Consider the following 20,245-nt stretch of genomic DNA (forward strand, 5'->3'; position numbering starts at 1 on the left):
ACACAGAACAGCCAACAGGAGAAGAAGCTCCCTGTTTCTTCTTCTCAGCCTCCTGGTATTCTTCTCTTCTGTCTTTTTTTTTTCCTACGAAGCTCGGCAATTAGGGTTTCATCAGTTCTGTAACTTGGGTTTCTTCAGTTTTGTTATCTATTCTGCAGTTGCAGCATTGAAATTGGAAAATCCATATTAAAGTTTTCGAAAAATTAGTATTTAGGGTTTCGAAATCCAGCACCTAGGGTTTCGAAAATCAATTTCCGGCCACAGCCATCCAACGTCCGATCAGGGTTTCGGCAAGGTTCCGAAAAACAATATTCAGGTTTCGAAAACCATTAAATAGGTTTCCGAAACCTCATAATTAGGGTTTCTAACACCAGATTAGGGTTTTGAAAGCCAGCTTTTCCTTTTCGGTACTGCCAAGTGAGGTCTATGTTAATGGTTATGGAGATCTTCAGGTCCGGCATGATGTTCTTGTGTACTGTTTTTAGGTATTGGAGCGAGGGGGAGAGTCTCCCTCTTGCTCTGCAAATGCCAGCGACGCACAGAAATGTAGGCAGCGGCTACCCTGAAGGAGGAACTACTTTGTTTTCTGAGCTTGGCCTGTCGGCAAGGGTTTCATCAGATTGTAGGTGGGGGTTGCACATCAGAAACAATAGTCGTGGCCTTCTAAAAATACTCAAAAGGGTTGTACAGCATTGATCAGATAGTTGAGAGAAGAAGAAAAAGAAGCAAGCAGAAGCCTTCTGCTAGGGTTTGGCGCTGCATCTGAAAAGGAAAGCCATCAGCTAAAAGTATTTTCTACGTCAGTTTTCAATTGCAAAACAGATTTTATCTGCTGCAGATTCTCTGTTAGAAGTTGGCACCGAAGCTTGAAAGAAAACAACGTTTTTACTGTAAGAAAATTTCCCATGCATTTGTAGGCGGCAATCCTGGGAATTGTTATCTATCCAGAGATCTCCAGACTTTTATTCATGGGGAAATTCATGCTTCCACCTGGCTTCAGGTTTCATCCCACTGATGAAGAGCTTGTAAGCCATTACCTGAAGCGGAAGGTTTGCGGCCGGAGAATTGATTTCGAGGCCATAGGAGAGATAGATCTGTACAATTACGAGCCATGGGATCTTCCGGGTATGCTATGTCAAATTTTTGAAAACATGCTGTTGTTTTGAGTTGACAGTTATTCTGTTTCTAGTTTGCCCTTGAAATAAAGTTCAAAGCAAAGGAGGAGGAAACAATAGATTGCTCATTTTTCTAAAAAAATTGCTGGTTGCAGACAAGTCTATACTCCAGACTCGAGATTTGGAATGGTACTTTTTTATTCCTAGAGATAGGAAGTACCCAAATGGCTCTCGCACCAATAGGGCAACCGAGAAAGGTTACTGGAAGTCCACTGGAAAAGACAGGCCAGTATCCTCAGGCTCAAGGAATGTGGGGACAAAGAAAACTCTGGTTTATTACAATGGCCGGGCACCTAAAGGGGAGAGGACCAATTGGATCATACACGAGTACCGGCTCAGTGATGTGGAATGTGAAAGAGTACATGCTTTGCAGGTGATAATCCCCTTTTGTTTTCAGAAACAAGATTGTATGTTTGGCTGGTTATCATTTTTCTGTCAATCTTTTATATTATTGGGTGCCCCTTTGCTTGCAGAATGGCTTTGTCCTTTGTCGAATTTTTCAAAAGAGTGGGCTTGGCCCCAGGAATGGAGAGCAATATGGTGCACCTGTTGAAGATGAGGAGTGGGAGACCTTACCTGCAGTGGAAGGGGATGAATGCAGTTATTCCAAACCCAATCTGTTCGAAGCAGGGCCAAGTACCACAGCTCTTCAGTTTGTTGGAAGTCCTGGTAACATCTATGGAAGTCAGACGGTTTCTGAGGGAGTGAATATGATGGAAAGAGGATCATCATTATCAGAGATCCAGCACGTTGACTTTAAGGTAAATAAAGTTGTTTTTAGCTGACTGTATAATACATGGACTAGATGCTGGTGGTTGATTTGTGAGTTGGGATTTGTTACATAAAGAAAGGTAGTTTCCATATGTGCAAGGATTTATGTAGCCATCTGCTCGATGGCTTGTTTTGCATTCTGCAGTCTGCAGATTTGCCTGGCGAAATGGTATCAGAGATGCTGCAACTTGTGCTTCCTATGGATCACCTTGTTACTGGAAACTTGGTGATTCCTACTTATTGTGAACCTGAAGGTCCTGATGTAATAGCATCTTTGTATCATGAAGAGGACAAAATCCTGCAAGAGATGTATCAACTTGTGGCACAAGGTGAAGGTGCTGACCAGTTGGAGTCCACAAGTGGTTATCACAACTTCAACACAGGTGTGGATGCCGGATTTCACCAAACTGGTTTACACCCTTCCAGGGTTGGAGACTTTTTGGAGTTGGATGACTTGCTTTCAATTTCTGATGCTGAAGATGGTATTGAAATCCAGAGAAGAAACAGAAATGAAGACATTTCAGGATTGGTAGATCCTAATGTACTTTCTAGGAGCGGAATGGCACAACACGTGTCTTATGTCATTGGACATCATCCTCAATGCCAAGATTTACCGTTTGGAGATATGAGGGATGAAAAGCAACAAGATGTGCCAGAGGTAAGTGTTAACAGTCACTGGCCTGTTTCACATGCAGCCCTCTTGAGTCATTCTCTCCATCACTTTGCTATGTGCCAAATATGAAGACAGCATTTTGAAAACGGTTATCTGCTTGACCAACCATTCCAGCAATCGTTTCATGAGCTGAGGTTTAGCAAGAAGAAAAATATTGGGTGTAAGAAATTAAAATATATTAGCAATAGATCTATAGTCTTGCATGCATTCAATGAACTTCTTTTTCTAGGAGTCCATTTTGTTTTATCCACCATAGTGGTTCGTCTCAAATCATGGTGCTTTAATACACGTTGCACACTTGTGATTATTAAAGAATACATAATTAGCAAGTTCGTTTGCCTGGAGCCTTAGGATCACCACTGTGAGCTGATTAATAGCTTAGCTAACCTAAAGAATACATAATTATCTAGTCTGTTTGCCTGGAACCTTAGGGTCCACCACTGTGAGCTGATTAATAGCTTAGCTAAGTTATCATCAGCACCAAGATTTTTTATTTATTTTTTCTGGAAACACGATCCTTCTATTAGTTAACAAAAAACAGCCTCAAAAGGCTAGATACAAAACTCGCCTCCATGTATGGAGCGAGGATCAAAGAACACAAGGGGAGGAAGGATGCACTTATCCTCCGGTTGGCCACTTTGTGAGGAGAAGGCTATCTCATACAAGGGGTGGGGGAGGGAATAACCACATGGGTGGTCTATAGTGCCAAGTGGGCTCACCACCTCTATCTGTGAGAAAAGGACCAGGTCGTTGGAGCCTCAGGAAGGCTTCCCGACACTTCCGCATACAGTTAGAGCTACCCTGAAGCTTCCCCCATTGGCCGCGGAGGGTATGAATGATATCGAGCCAGATGCTCCCGATGGACTCCGCAGGCGGAGTGTGGGTGCCTTCGATGGCTTCACTGCATCGAGCTCTCGAGATGTGCCATGCGGCAATGTTGCCACAAATCTCCCATCTTTGGCTAGAACCAGGAGTCCAGTGACCAGTAGATACTTGCGAAGGTGAGAGACTTGGAGAGCTAGCCCCCCATCTTCCTTCTCATAAGCCATGACAACCTCGGCCTCAGTGGCCCAAGCGACAGTGCCCCATGTAATAGTATGGGAAGAGGCCCTGTCCATAGTGAAGATGTGGAGAATCCGCTGCCAAACCTGTTAAGAGTTTCGGGCAATCCCAAAGACAATGCCGTCGAGACTACTGGGGATGACCACATCTCGGACATGTTGCTGGTCTACCGCCAATGGCCAACCACGTGCCAACTGCCAAACTCCTATGTGGCAGCAACAACAGAAAGAGGGTGATCTTCCGACTCTTGGGTCACAGCACATAGTCAATGCTTGTCATGATGGAATTGATTTGACAGACTTTTATGTGTTAATTTTGAAAAATAATTTGAACTTTCTATAGGTATACATTATCATCACCAATGAGTCAATTTTATTCAATTTTAGCAGAGTAGTTATTATGATTTCATGTAGACACAGCCCTAGGGTTGGCTACTGTAAGGCTTCAGTGTATGAATCCTTCATCACAGCTGACTCTTGAGTCTGCCCTTTACCTCCGGAGAATTGATAGAAATTCAGTTTTATGGTTTATTCATGAAGATTTGTCCACTAAGTCGACATATCTTTATGGTTTATTCATGAAGATTTGTCCACTAAGTCGACATATCTTTATTCAGGAACCTGCACCTACTCTTGGGTGCTGATGAGATAGGTGGGGATGTAATAGCAAGACTCTCATTGAGTCAAGATTGCACTTTGTTTTTTGTGAAGTTTGGGAAATATCCTGAACTTTCCATTCGTGTGTGTATATGTACAAATCCTTTTGCTGCTGCTTCCTTTAGGTTGCAGGGTCCAGGGCCCAGGCACCATTTTCATGTTGAAGGTGAAGAAGGGAAATGATTGTCTGATTTATGAGATGAAAAATTAGCTGAAATTATTAAACCTTACAATTTATTCCAGGTGGGATTAATGGAGGCTCCTGTAGAGACCGAGCTATTGCCGGCCATGCAGATGCAATCATTGGTGACTACTTACAATCTCAATTCTCACTACATAGCTGTCAGGAAAAACATGCTGGAAAGTGTATTACCATCTGAAGGTATATACTGGCTCATTATTTGTTTGCAGTGCATTTTGCTTTATCTATTTTAAACGGGGAAGCAAAATGTTTGTTGTGTTTCAAACATGAATGCAGGTTTATATGATCCAGAGTTAGGTGCAGCTTCCCAGACGGACACAGTTGACGAACCAGAATATAGTGATGTTTTAGAGTTTTTTGAGCAACTGAATGCCTTGAGTGCCAGTGAAAATGAGTGTTTCAATGTGGAATTTTTGGCTGAGAACATACATAGAGGACTCTTCCAATCTGAAGGTTTGAATGAGGACAACGCTGGCTTAACTATGCAAGATGGGCAATACTATGATGCAGTGCTATCTTTTACAGACATTCTCGACACACATGGGGATACTAGAAACACAGTTGTGGACTGTACTGAGAACAACCATATGACATCTTATGAAAGCAAAAGCTGTCTGAGTTTCAATGAGGGGAATGCCAAACCGACACTTGTGCAAGCTGCATTAGCAGGGAAAGATGATGGAGATGGAGTTTTACCGGCCCTTGAGGATAGGCTGGCTGTGGGCAGAATAATCAATACAGGAAGTTCCACCAGTGAGGAAAGCCAGAAAGTGCATGATAATGTGACAGATGCTGTTCATCTAGCACAAGATGAGAGTGTTACTGTAGGGCAAGGGAAGAATCCTTTTAATCTTTTTTTGAGCTGTTTGGACTCTCTTCCAACTCTGCCAGCATCAGCTGCAGACTTGTCTCCAAAAGCTGTTTCTCCAGGAAGTTCAATACGTGTTATGGCCACTGGTGTAGGTGTAAGTGCAGTCTCTGTTACAGGCACATGCCCAGGAGATGGCTTGCATTCATCTTGTATGAGCTGCTCTGTGTCTGAGGTTAAGAAATTGGGGACATTTGTTAGATCACTGTCTTTCAGTGGTCGAGGGACTACAGAGGGGTCAAGCATTGGATTTTTGACATTAGCTTTTGTTGGTGTAATCTGGGCCTTCTTCTGGCTGCTGGTAGCTGGAGGTGCCTGGAAACTGTTAGGAGGTGTGTACAGGTTTATACAATCATAACAAATAAAACTTAACAAGGAGACTGTGGCCTTTCCTGGTGTTTTGTACAGAATTAGTGGAGCCTCACTGACCTGATGCAACTGACGAAGGCTACAACTTATATTTACTGAGTTGTGGATTGAATTCTTCGGGTAATGCAGCTTGGCATTTACTAGTGGGCAAGTTTGGCAGGCTTAAACAGTTTGCAATCAACACCATGCTGAGGTTCTAGCAAACATTCCCATTTCACACAGGATTCACTTTTCAAATCTTCAAAATCTTCTGGCCACAGCACTTGGTAGTATAAGATGAAATGGTGCTGTCTTTGGGAGATAAGTTGCTGTTCTGTGTTTAATTATAGTAGAAAGTCAGCGTTTGCCTGCCTACTGGAAGTAGTTAAGCCAGTGGCTCAGACAGTTTTTTTTTTCATGGCAGGAGGCAGTGCAATATTTATTTATGTGTAGTACCCTCCTGAAAACGGTAGTGAATGACATCACATTCCAGGATGAATTCAAGTTAAACCTGAGGGCCCCTTTTTTGGTCCCTGTGATTGATAGAGTTCAAATGTTAATGGAGTTCGTGTCCAGTTGTGATTAATGGAGTTCCTACTTGTCCATTCTTAACCATATCACAACGGCAGCTATAGTTTTGAGTTCTATTATTGGTTGTTGGCAGCTCTCTGTCTGGTTGTCCTCTGATCTCCCCTCCCCTCCCCTCCCCTGCCCTCCCTCCCCCACCCCCACCCCCACCCCATCCCCGCTGCAGATGTCTGTAGAGTGTACACATGGAGCTCATGAGTTCAAGTGCACTGCTGTGGGACAAATGATAGCTCGTCTATCAAGATTTAGTTGGTTGCGAGCCTTAGTTCCAATTGCATCATTTGAGGGTGAAAAGTGCCAACGCTCTAAGTTATAAAATAGAATGCAATGCATTATTGATCAGCCCCCTACCTTGATTGTGTTCTGTACAGTGTTGCTAACTTGATTAAAGAGGTGCTATAATAGACATGGTAAAGAGAATGGTCTAGATCCTTAAAAAGTTTTTGTTATAGGCTGGTTATTAGAGCTTGAAGGAGTTAGTCTAACCAGCTTAACATGTACAAATTTATTTTTCTTGTTGTGAGATATGTTGGGTGCGTTGACCTAGCGGGGGGTTTGTTGCCGGTGACCTGTATTTGGGACTTTGAACGCCTCCTACATGGTGGGAGACATTTACCGGAGTTGTCTGGACAGACTTACATGTTAATTGAGAACTATTTCAAATCACATGGAATGCCTTCATGTATAAGCTTTAATCTTCATGGTGATGTTATCCAAGTTTCACTAGATGATGAAATATAGTAAGGATGCATCCTAGGTGGTTTATCACTATTCTGTAAGTAGTTCCATGATTGTTGCAGAATAATATCATGTACTTGTGGCTGGTCCTTTTGATGCCCAAAAGAGAGATAGTAGAGTAGAATTTTGTAAGGAGTGTCACTAGTGAAGTAAATTGACAATCGGATGATGTTGTATGAGCTCAAAGTGGATACCTAGTGCTTAATTAAGAATAAAAAGAGTGAACCCAAAGCATGACCATCTTGAAGGATTACTATAGAAGCTTTGTGTCGCTTACATTCCTCAAATGTTTGTCAAGAAAATACAAATTTCTTCGTGCACTAAGCTGTTATACAAGTAGTGGTTTCACCCAAAGTACAATTTTCTTTGAAGATATTTAGCATTAAGTGTAGTAGTTGAGACAAAATTTGTTAGTACACCTTCTTGGGTGAGAGAAATAAAATTCTTATGGATGAAAAAAGAAACATTCTCTCTAAACTTTGAGTAAAATGTATCGTAGCCAAAAACGAAAAGGGGAATGATTTATATAAAAAAGAAATTATAGAGAAAATGCCTTTGAAAGAACTATATTAAAAGCATTGAATGTATGTGCTACATTCTCATTCTATAGGGTCTTTAGGAAGAACTTGCAAATTGTGTACACACATAACACAAAAATCACACATAGCTTTTCGTGCTATGTACATAGAGAGTTCAAAAAACACATAAATCGAGATAGGGAATGATATTGAAAATTTTGGTTACAAAAGATGGCTACCCGCTCCTAGTTTCTTTGTTCAACCATTCCTCTTGAGAACTAACTTCCTTTGGACAGTAACTTGCAAAACAGATGTGTGCCAAAGAAAAGCTATGGTATCTTTTGGCATAGAGGGTTGTTGCTCATCCTCAAATTGACACATGAAATAGGCCTTAGATTATTTCCAATCATGAAGTGAACAATCTATATCATTTAGTGCCCTTACCTTGCTTCTCCAACTCATTTGGAGCAAGCGTGGTTAAATTTCATAAGGTGGGAAGTTGTGCTTGTGTTGCTTTGCCGACAATGCAAACTAACACCAAGGTCTTGAAATCCTTCCTATGCATGCCTCCTAAAGAAGATATACCACCACTATAAAGTAGAGGAAGCACATGTTCCTATGCATGCATCCTAAAGATATACCACCACTCTAAAGTAGAGAAACCACATGTTCCTTCTATCGTGCCTTTGGTGTCGTTGCTGATTGTGACTACTTAGCCACCCCCTCTATAGTACTAATGCATTTTTGGCTCCCTCTTATGTGTTGACTCATGCCATTTTCATGATCCAAGTATGTAAGTTGAGAATACCCCTTCTTGCCTTCCCTCTCCTTTTCATCTTTGCACTTTGCTTTGGTGGAGAAAATTTGTGTTTCACCTTCCTTTTCTCTATCATGTAGGACTTCTTTTTATAGAAAAAATTCACCTTCCTCATAAATGAAAGACCTTCATGTGTGAAACTCTATCTCTAACATGTAAAACTTCCCTCTTACTCCAAACATAGGTGGCTATATCTTTTAGCCATTTCTTTCGAGATATATTTCTAGGTAGTAGAAAAAGAAGATGTGTTTGGTTTTGATATCATGTGAGAAAAGATTTTAATCACATTTGAGAGAACATACCAATTGATATGGTGTGACCAGCTTCATACTTCTTTTAATACATATTGTTTAGCTTTGTGCATGCAAGGGTTGCTAGGGACTTACCAAATGCCAAGCTTGAGCGAAAGCTGCGAGAGCGTCACCTTCTTGTGTCAAAATCTACTCTTGAAGCGATTCTTTCGCACTTGTCACACCGAGGCAGATATAAGCATCGACTCTAAGTCATGGTCAATGTGGCTCTTGAAATCTCCAACCACACACTCTAATTCTTAGACTCATAAGAAAACAAGCGAAGGGAGAAGAAAGGGACCGTGAGATCTAGAGGAGGGCATTGACTTCCCAAACCCTAAGCAATGGCATGCCACATACACTAACAAAGGACTGCAAGGGAGATAGAGAGAGAGAGAGCAGAGAGCATTCAATTGTGTTGTATGAATGGAAAGATAGAGTATTATACATGAAGAATTGGCTTCTATACTTCATAAGTCATTTCTCACTAGGCCGCCTGAGATAAGTGACTTGAGAGCACTTATTTGCTAGTTTTAGCTCTTTTATACAGGCTTGGCCTTATTTACTACATACTCATGATACAAGTTTGATGCCCAAGATGTGTAAACATTATTTAGATACTTACAACATGGCAAATATGCTTTTATGTAGGTTTGGCCTTATTTTCCACTTCATTATGATACAAGCTTTTGATGCACAAGATGTGTAGACATTATTCAGATACAACATGGCAAAGACGCTTTTACAATATAACGATATTAGAATAAATACGTCTTTGATGGAATTAAGTTGATCCCTATGAATATATGATTGTTGGTTGCAAATTTGTCTCGGTAGAGTGCTCCATATTAACATAAGTGGTTAATACACCCCTCTTTCTAAACTTGATTGTGTCCTCGTGATTAGTGGATATGATGTTAAAGAAGATGTTACTGTAGGAGAAGTTATGGCATTGTTAGTCTTTGTCTCCCCTTTGGAAGAGATGGAGTGGGGAAGCCAGTTGTGAAGAGAAGAGTTAATGGGAGAAGGGGTTAGCGAATTAGGAGTGAGATATTACTCATGGATTGATTTTCTTGAGCGTAGGTATTATGAAAAACTATGATGCTTTATGCCTAACTCTATTATGCCTCCTTGATACTCATTGCTTTTTTTAGAGGACTTTTTCTTTTGTCTGTGTTTTTTCCCCTTCTTTTTAAAATATTTTTCTTTGTTGCCTCTTTTTGTTGTCGACATATGAAAATTGTAAATTTTAATGTTTGCAGCAATTAATCACCAATGCTCATGTTAGTATAAAAATGGCTAGTAAGTCATGATAGAGGATGTGAAGTTACAAGTGATTAAAATAAAAAGTTTAGGAAAGCAAGTGGAAAGGGGGATTCTAGAGGAGCAAGGATAAAACCATTAGAACAAGAATGAGAGTTCTTGATCCTCACGTGGTTTTGTGTTTTATATTGTTGAACTTGTTTGTTGGTGCTCTTGATAAGAGGTGTCGATGACCCTCCAATATTAGCATAGTTTTGGGCTTGCTTGTTGTTGCAATTGATGTGGTGTTCTCTCTCTCTCTCTCTCTCTCTCTCTCTCTCTCTCTCTCTCTCTCTCTCTCTCTCTCTCTCTCTCGATGTCTCTCTCTTTGTGTGTGTGTGTGTGTGTGTGTGTGTGTGTGTGTGTGTGTGTGTGTGACACACACACACATATACATTCTTATGGCTCACCCTAACTCCCCTTAAAACACATTCAACAAGAGGTTACTTGGTGAACCGCAACTGTCGTGAGGATTTTTCCAATGGCCGAGCTCATAACCCTTGAGGTCTCCAAGCTCTATAACTCCTTGAGAAGCAATCCCACCGCACCTCCCGCCGCAAGCATTGTCACACCGTCGCGTTGCACTATGTGTACTTGTCCCTTCTCTCACCTCACAGCACTCACACACACTCACTAGCATGCATTAGAGAGGGAGATTAGAAAGAGCAAGACTCAATTGCACAATGGGAGAGTATATTGTATTATGAGAGAAATTCACTGATACATTCATCATTTGATGAAGTCTGTTTTTATGGCAAGATTCTTGTCAAATGTTGTTGAGTAGGATCTATTCCTGCATACTTCTTCCCATGTGCTTTTTATGCTTTTATGTATATTTAAGTGCTCCAATAAAGCAGATATACATGAAGTACAAGAATTGAGTCGCATAGACTCTTATTGAGCTACTGCTTATTGAAGTAGCCAGTTGTTGGCGAGGCTTAAAAGAATTACATTGAGTTGCGAGGTTTAGATAGATATCATCACACGAAGGATTGGAGATTATTATTTTTTAAAGATTCTAGCTTGGTTTGGAGAGGTTTGCAATTTGAAGGAAAATTCCAGGCGATGGGTTGTACCATTGACCAGGCTTTTGCCCACCATGGCCCTCCTATCCTAAGTTGTCAATATGGTGAGGCTTTGGTGCAAATGTCCTCCAATGCATGAGTATGGATATGTACTCATGGAACAGTTGCTACATTAACTTAGCCAAAAGAAAAGTAAGCTATACGCTTAACAAAAATGTATTGGCTACTATTGAAGATCTTGGGAGTTGCTTGTGATATTCTACCATTTTTAGGTAGGCCATATGTGTGACTCCCTTGTGTTGTGGGTGTTTAAAAAAAATAAAAAAACCACCTTTTGAGCAACACGTTCTTGTGGCTACTCTCCTTTTTGAGAGAATAGGTTCTTATGTCTACCGTGTAGCATCTGCACTTATACTTCACATCCAAAGGGGTGAAAATAGCATTGTGAGTTTGTCTTTGATGTGCTCATAAGTCTCTATTGCAAATGTGGGAATTGAATCTTGAATTTGTGGTGCAATTGTTGTTGAGGTGGTAGGTGAGGCTTCTAGTTGGTTACCATTAGGATTGATTGAACATACAGCCTCTTGTGTAGGTGCTAAATGCATGAGAGTGGTTGAGAGAGTTGCTTGGGTTTCCATTCTTATCAAACTTTAGGTAAAGGTGTTGGGGCTAAAGTCAGTGGGTGAGGCTGTCGTCACTGTTACCATATTATAGTAGTGATGTGTGTGAACACACTTAGGACCGCCGGGGCACTTTTTCCCTCACTAGGAGGTTTTTTCCCCCGTGCATTGTATATACGCCCATTATCTTCTAGGGCTTGTTATCTTTCATTTTTGGCACTCATAATACACTACTGTGTTGTGCTCAAGCTTCCTCATCTTCTTGAAGTTGTGTGTGCATTCCTGCAACCCTAATTCCAACAATTGGTATCAGAGCAGGCTTCCTTCTCCCGGGCAGCATCACCGGCACCTGCCGCGTCATCTCCTCCGATTGCAACGAGGTTTCACGAGCGTCTGCAGGTTAGTATATGCCGTGGGAGAGCCCGTAGGGCTAGGTCGTTTCAGAATTTTGATCTGAAGTCATTTCGCCCTCCGTTTTTGCATTCCAAGTACTGCGCAGGCAAAATCGTCCTACTGTGCAGATTTTCTGTCAAGATTAAAATCTGCAGGACAGGTGCCCATTCGTCTGTTTTGGGCTGTGCTGCATAGCACAGGTCGATTTTATACAGGTTCACCTCTTACAGACAGCATTTACATCTAGTAGTACAGTCATTGGCCATGGCTGACAACAATGATGTATTCCGCATGTTGGCTGCTGAGGATAAGTTGGATGGCACCAACTATCCATTGTGGGCATATATGATGCGACATGTATTGGTAGCAAAGGGGTTATGGAACATTGTGCAGGGTATTGATGCACGTCCTATTGTGGCTGGGAATGCTGCAAACACATCAGAAACAGGTACTGTAGATGATGGTGCAGGCACAAGTGCTGTAGCAGCTGTTCGAGAACCACCACTTTCAGCAGAGCAGATTCGTTGGGATGGTAGAGATGCGCAGGCTCATGCCTTGATTGCGCTGTCTGTCAAACGTACCATTATCCCACATATTCGCTCCTGCAGGACTTCTAAGGATGCTTGGGATGTACTTGCCACATTGTATCAGGCAAGAAATGAGGCTCGTGTTGCTTATCTCCGAAAACAGTTGGAGAATGAGCATATGAACGAAGGTGATTCTATGGATAGCTTTTTGACAAAGATCAAGGATTTCAAAGAGCAGCTCATTTCTGCAGATGAAATCCTGTCAGACAGTTCACTTGTGCAGACTGTTTTGAATGGTCTACCAGATTCTTATCAGGGTTTTGCTTCCACTCTTCGCTTGATGATGAAAGGCAATCCCAATGCCTTATCATTTGAGGAGTTAGTTTCTGTTTTGCTGCAAGAAGACCAGTCAAGGCAAAACAGGAATAATATGCGTGTCGCAGATCAAGCTTTCGTTGCTAGTCAGAGAAGCGGGAAAGGTAAAGCTGGCTTTTCTTCTAGTAAGCAGAAATCTGCAAATGCTGCGCAACCAAAGAAGGAAGACAAAGATGAGAAGAAGGGTGACAAACAGAAGACATTTTGCAAGTACTGTAAGGGAAATGATCATGTCATCAAAGCGTGTCCCAAGCTGGCTGCGAAAGAGGCTAAGAAGAAAGAGGCTGGTATGGCTGTTGCAGATGCCTCTCCTTCTAACAATGAATCTGCTAATGTTGTGCTAGATACAGAATGGGCATTCAATGCGCAGTGCAGTTATGACCCATCTTTGCATGACACATGTATGTCTGCAGTAGATTCAGATGTATGGTACTTTGACAGTGGTGCCACTAAGCATATCACCTCGCAGCGCAGTTTATTCACTTTCCTTGAGTCTGCTCCCACAGGGAATACTGTCACTTGTGCCAATAACTCCTCTTATCCCGTTAAAGGAGTTGGACAGATTGTGCTGAATGTTGCAAATGGCAACACCTTTACACTTTTTGATGCATTGTATGTGCCAGGGATCAAAAAGAATCTGCTGTCAGTCTCCGCATTTGCCAAAACAGGTTTGGTTGTAAAATTTGTGGATGACAGATGTACTGTTCATGATCTCTCTTGTGGTGACATCATTGTAGCATCTGGTTCACTATGTCGAGGGCTGTATAAGCTCAATATGGATGGCAAATGTGTAGAGGATTCAGCATGTGCTATTATGGATACGCAGGCTATTTCAAATGCAAAACTGTGGCATGCACGTTTTGGTCATCTGAATTTTGCAAGTTTGCTGCGCCTGCAGAAATCTGAAATGGTGTCTTCTTTGCCTAAGCTTGAGGCACCTGTCAAGCATGTTTGTGAGGGCTGCATATTGGGTAAAATGCAGCGTGCTTCCTTTCCCAAAGATGGATCAGTGAGAGCTGAACGCAGATTGCAGCTTGTTCACAATGATGTTTGTGGACCCATGCAAACTCCATCATTTGGAAACTACCTTTACTTCGTGACTTTCATTGATGATTTTACCAGGCATGCATGGGTATATCCTTTGAAGGCAAAGTCCGAAGTGTTTTTGTGCTTCAAACAGTTTTTGGTTATGGCTGAAAATGTGTCAGAAAGTAAGATGGGCACCCTCCGTTCAGATCGAGGGGGGGAGTATATGTCTTCAGAATTTAATGCATTTCTGGCTGAGCGTGGGATAAAACACCAATGTACAGTGCCGTATACACCACAGCAAAATGGTGTGGCTGAGAGAAAAAACAGGTCTCTCATGGAAATGGCAAGATGTATGGTTAAGAGTCAAAGTCTACCACATGGTTTTTGGCTTGAGGCTGTCATGTGTGCCACTTATGTACTAAACAGGTGTCCCACCAAAGCATTATAGGTTGTCACTCCATATGAGGCTTGGCATGGCCGCAAGCCATCTGTTGACCATTTACGTGTTTTTGGTTGCCTGGCATATGCATTAGTGCCTGTGCAACATCGCAGAAAATTGGATGACAAAGCTGTCAAATGTATTTTTGTTGGATATAGTGCTGAGAGCAAAGGCTATCGTTTGTATCATCCACAGACAAAGCGCATTTTGGTTAGCCGTGATGTTGTATTTGTGGAAGATGCAGTTCAGCCCTTGGTTTCATGTACTAAGGAGACAGATATCAGCTCACGTGATGTCTATGATACATTGTTGCCTCTTTTCAGTGGTGCACAGTCAAGTGCAATACCTCATGAGGCAGTTTTTCAGCCTATGCAGGTTTTAAATGATGGCACAGATCAGCCTATATCTGATGCAGATGTGCATGATGCACTTGAGGATGAGAGACAAGAGATTGAGGGCTCTAGGAATATGCCTAGATGGCTGGTGCAGACTTTGCGTGACAGCAAGTTGGATGCCCCTTTGTCTAGTCGCACTCGTTCTGGCTCTCATGGTGCCTCTTATGCGTCAGATTGTTATGCATTGGCTGTTTCTAGTATGTGCGATGAAAGTGAGCCTGTTTCATTTGATGAGGCACAAAGTTCAGAAAATTGGATGGCTGCTATGCAAGCAGAATACGATGCTATTATGAAGAATAGTACATGGTCTTTATGTGACTTGCCCCCTGGCAAGAAGGCCATTGGCACTAAGTGGGTATACAAATTGAAGCGTACGCCTGATGGCACAGTGGATCGCCATAAGGCTAGGCTTGTTGCAAAAGGTTATGCTCAAGAGAAGGGCATTGATTTTGATGAGACTTTTGCTCCCACATGTCGTATGACCACTGTTCGTAGCATCTGTGCATTAGCAGCTCATAATGGTTGGAATGTACATCAGCTGGACATAAAGACTGCGTTCTTAAATGGAGATTTGCATGAGGAGGTGTATGTATCGCAGCCTCGTGGTTTTGTTCAAAGAGGGCAGGAAAACAAAGTGTGCAGGTTAAAAAAGGCTTTATATGGTTTAAAGCAAGCTCCACGAGCTTGGTATGAAAAAATACATGCATATTTGACTGCACATGGGTTTCAGAATAGTCCAACAGAAAGCACTTTGTATGTTAAACGTGTGGATGGTGTACATCTAATCATTGCTCTCTATGTCGATGACATGCTGCTCACAGGACCAAATGAGAGTCATATTGCTGATTTTAAGGCTGATTTGAATGCCTCTTTTGAGATGTCAGATTTGGGGCATTTGCATCATTATTTGGGGATACAATTTAAGCAGTGTGATGGAGGTATTGCTTTGTGTCAGACAAAGTATATTGAAACATTGTTGCGGAGATTTGGCCTTGAAGACTGCAAGCCTATTGCTACTCCAATGGAGACAGGTTTGAAGTTGAGTCTTCATGATGCTGGAGATCACTTTGATGTCACACTCTATCAGACAGCTGTTGGTTGCCTCATTTATGTATGCATTACGAGGCCAGACATTCAGTTTTCAGTCTCACAGGTGAGCAGATTTATGCATAGCCCAGGCATTAAGCATTGGCAGGCAGTGAAGCGTATCTTTCGCTATTTGAGTGGTACTCGGCATCTTGGGTTGTTTTATCCCAAGGGGGGATCATTGCCGCCAGATTTACATGCTTTTTCAGATTCTGACTGGGCTGGTTGTTATGACACACGCGTGTCCACGAGTGGTTTTTGCTTCATGCTTGGAAGCTCATGCATATCATGGTTGAGCAAGAAGTAGCCTACTGTGGCCACTTCTAGTTGTGAAGCTGAGTACAGGGCAGCTTTCACAGCTACGGTTGAGTGTGTGTGGCTCAGACGCCTTATGGCTGATTTGGGTGTTGGGCAGCCATCTGCCACCACCATCTTCACTGACAGTCAGAGCGCATTGGCAGTTGCGCGGAACCCAGTGTTCCATGCTCGTACGAAGCACATTGAGGTGCACTACCATTATGTCAGGGAGAGACTCTCTGCAGGAGAGATCAGTTTGGCTTATGTGCCAACACAGGATAACCTTGCAGACCTTTTCACAAAGGCTCTGCCTCGTGAGAAGTTCGAAGCTTTTCGCAAAGCTTTGGGCTTACTCCCTTTTGTGGATTCGTCCACATAGCTAGACACTTCCCTATACATGAGTGCTAGCTCTTGTTCACCGCATCACTCCAGGGGGGATTTGTTACCATATTATAGTAGTGATGTGTGTGAACACACTTAGGACCGCCGGGGCACTTTTTCCCTCACTAGGAGGTTTTTTCCCCCGTGCATTGTATATACGCCCATTATCTTCTAGGGCTTGTTATCTTTCATTTTTGGCACTCATAATACACTACTGTGTTGTGCTCAAGCTTCCTCATCTTCTTGAAGTTGTGTGTGCATTCCTGCAACCCTAATTCCAACAGTCACTTTGTTCGATTTTGTCAACCATATGATGGGATTACCATTATAGTATCCTTGTTGTTGAAGCACGTGCACAGGCACCCATCTTTGATGAACATTATAAATTGGTTGGCTGATGCTTTTGGGTCTGGGTCTAAGGCTTCCTTCTTTGTGCAAGCTTAGGGGACTTTGTGATGCGCTTAGAAATCCAAGCATTGGTATTTCCTTGGTAGTATCCTTGTACTTGCAGTAATCTTTTGGGTACCCACACTTGCTGAGATGTTGGAGTTCGCTGAGGAACTCACATAGGATTTTGTGGACGGTGTTGTAGAGTACTTTTCTTTTTCCTTGGCCTCTGAGTGCTACATTGAGGAAGAAGCTTTGATGATCGAGGCACCCAAATTTGATTGGCACCTTCATAGTAGCCTTGAGCTACAAGTAGATGCTTCTCCACCCGCATCTTTATACCATTAAGATACCTTGATTGTGGTTGTCTTGGTGCAGTTTTCTTTTTGGTTAATACGGAAGGTTTGGGACTCTTCTTGACATTGGTTGGCACTGAGGTTACATGTTTGGGACTCATGCGCACTTTTGATGATGATGAGGCTAGAGTTTTGTGTGGAGTGGCTGTCTCGATGATGATGCTTTTGAGTATGTAGCCATCTTCTTTGTTGGTGAGGTTTGTGGATGAAGAGGCATAGGCTCCCCTTTGAGTTCCATTTTAGAGATAGATGGTATCGGTTGTGGGGATCTTCTTCAGGAACAACTGTTGATTGTGAGTTTTTGGCATTGGATTTTGTTGGTGAGGATGGAGTGGAAGGGGTAGATGCTTTGTTCGAGTTGGTCATTGATGCAAATCATAGGTCTTTGTGTAGAGGGGCTTCCAAGGAAGAGGCTTGTAACTTTTTGCCTAGTATCATAGAAATTCATTAGGGTTGGTTCCTCTTTCTTGCTCTATGGTATTGTCAACTTTATGTCATTGACCATCATGATGACCCTATCGCTAGCAAAGAACAGTGGTGCTTGGGCAATAACAGTCCATTTATGCCCCAAGATTAAATCTGCTTCCAACACATACTTAACCACAAAAAACTTGCAAGTAAGGGGGTTAGTTTCAATATAAATTGTATGTTCAAAGTACCCCAAACATGGCATGTTCAAGTCTTGTGTGAATGGAATTCTTTCAGGATGAACCGTGATTGTTGGTTGACCTAATAAATCCCATAAGTTGAGGGTCATGAGATTGTGTTCTCATGTTGGATAAAGCTGTGCTTGGATTGTGGTGATTTTATTGGAAAGATCTAATCTAACCATAATTCTTGGGATATTCTCATGAAGATATGTTGGAAGTTCCAGCTCCTCCAAGGTGTCTTCCTCTTGTAATAGCAATTGCACAATGCCTGCAGGAGTATTCAAGGTAACTGTTTGCATGGATTCATCAAGCGAATACAACGAGTCACGTATCCAAGTTCCACCAAGGATGACATCATATTTAAGGGGATCTATGGTAACATGGAATCTAAATTCCACATCTCCACCGATTGTTTAAGTAGCATAGCTGAAGTAACATGGAACTTCAATGTTTTCTCCATTGGCACCTCTTGCAAGACCGTTATCTTTAGGGGTGATTTTAGGTTGTCCCAATGACACCCAAGTGTCTATTGTCAAGATGTTATGACTAGCTCGAGGGCTAATCAATGCGCGTTTATGTTTAACATCATTGCATGATAGGAAAATCTAACCATATCATGTAGGAAAATCCAACCATATCATGATGATAGAATCTTCAAGAGGAACCATGGATGTTTTAGTTTTTATTTCAGCTTCAGATCCCATTTTGAATTCATATTCCCATTCACTTTCATTCTCTTTTTGGCTCTCAGCTTTTCTATAAGAGTACCCAACATGTATAATGGCACACTCGGTCCTCTGACAATTCTAATTGAGGTCTGTTTGGAAACTTGTGAATCCATACAATCCCATTATATGAAGCTCTTGATGTCTTGGTATAACTCACCTTGAGCCTTTAAAGGTGCAAGTGTTGATGCTATGATGGCTTCACCATGAGAGAAGAACACTTCTCCAAATGAGAATTTGAGAGATTGCTTTAATTTTGTAAGGGATTCATTAAACTCCTCATGTGCTTTTTCAAACGCATAATTTGTGTATCTGGCTCTAATGACTCTTATGTAGAGAATATGTCCTCCTCTTGAAAGGGGAAGCGATACTCCTCTGGTTCTTGTATTTTGGTTGCTTTCTTAGGATTGGCATTACTAGGTTCAATCACAACCGGTGATCCTGTAAGACACTCAACCATTCTAAGCATGCTCTCTTGAGCTTGCTTTTTGCGTTGTGCATATGTCATGTGATCATGATTTGCAATTCGGGGTGGTTGGGTGGGTTCTAGTTTCTGGATTGGTCTGGGAGGTGCATTGAGTGAAGAGTCAAAACTTATTTCATCTTCACTAAGTGACGTACTAGAACTAGTTTCATCTTCTGACCGTCTTTTGATTGTCAGGTTTTCATTATGTTTGCCTATGCGACATGAACGGAATTTCCTTTGGGCTTTTGTATTTTGTGTCGTACATGTGGGTGTTGTGGTTTGTGTGGTAGCCTTTGAGGTGGATGCTTTTGCATCATGTGTAGCATTTGGCTCTTTTGGGTTTATATTTTCCAAAGGTTCCTTTTCCCCGTCCTCTCTTTCAACCTTGGTTTCGATAGTTTGTTGTCCGTTGTTTTTCTTAGGTTTAAAAGGTTTTGTTTTCTCTTTTGGTTTTTGCGTTAAGACATGTTCTTCTACCCATTTCAAAGTGTTCTCTTTTGCATTCTTTTTACTGTTTCTTGTGCCTTGGCTTGTAAGCATGTAAGCATGTAAGCACATTCAGGGTACCATGGAAAATTGCCTGTTTTGTATACTTAAGATGTTTAAACAGGCTGTAGCAGTGAAGCAACTTGCCTTGGGAAATATTGGAACATGTGATCAATACCACATCGTTCACATAGGGGTTGCAAAGTGTCAGTGATTGTGGGCATGGAAGTATTTCAAACTGTGTAATCAGCCACCTTGTGCGGTCTATGACAATAGAAACACTGAAGTGTTTGATTAACTACTTCCTGATCAGTTTCTACCTTTTGGACTGTTTCTGTTTGTTGCACGGGAGATGGAGGTTTTGAGTTGGGACATAGGGTTTTGTCATGACCAAAGGTTTTGCAGTACAGAAAAATAGGTGCCTTGTACGCACAATGGGGATTGGGATGGTTGTAGTGATTGCACTTAACACAAGGCATTTCACTCATCACTTGGAGAGGCATTAAGGATGTTTGGTTTTAAAGGATCTCATCCTCTCTTAGATATGTCAATTGAAAGCTTTTAAGCAATGCTGCATAGAATAAGAATGACAATTCCGAG

General features: G+C 41.9%; 1 protein-coding gene across 2 annotated transcripts; it reads left to right on the plus strand.

Annotated features, from left to right (window-relative positions):
• Window positions 1-819: 819 nt before the first annotated feature.
• On the plus strand, window positions 820-6,341 carry LOC147635500 (uncharacterized). 2 transcript variants are annotated; one of them, XM_086802804.1, is made up of 6 exons: window positions 820-1,125; window positions 1,271-1,548; window positions 1,649-1,936; window positions 2,092-2,604; window positions 4,581-4,719; window positions 4,816-6,341. In XM_086802804.1, the coding sequence occupies exons 1-6, from the start codon at window positions 969-971 to the stop codon at window positions 5,763-5,765; spliced, it is 2,325 nt and encodes a 774-aa protein (XP_086658930.1). In that variant the 5' UTR covers window positions 820-968; the 3' UTR covers window positions 5,766-6,341. The 2 variants fall into 2 exon arrangements, with proteins under 2 accessions (XP_086658930.1, XP_086658931.1); XM_086802805.1 differs by having other exon boundaries at window positions 4,831-6,341.
• The last annotated feature ends 13,904 nt before the right edge of the window (window positions 6,342-20,245 follow it).

Source organism: Cibotium barometz, chromosome 9, assembly GCF_041138505.1.
Source record: "Cibotium barometz isolate CiBa-2024 chromosome 9, ASM4113850v1, whole genome shotgun sequence".
NCBI classification, from domain to species: Eukaryota; Viridiplantae; Streptophyta; class Polypodiopsida; order Cyatheales; family Cibotiaceae; genus Cibotium; species Cibotium barometz.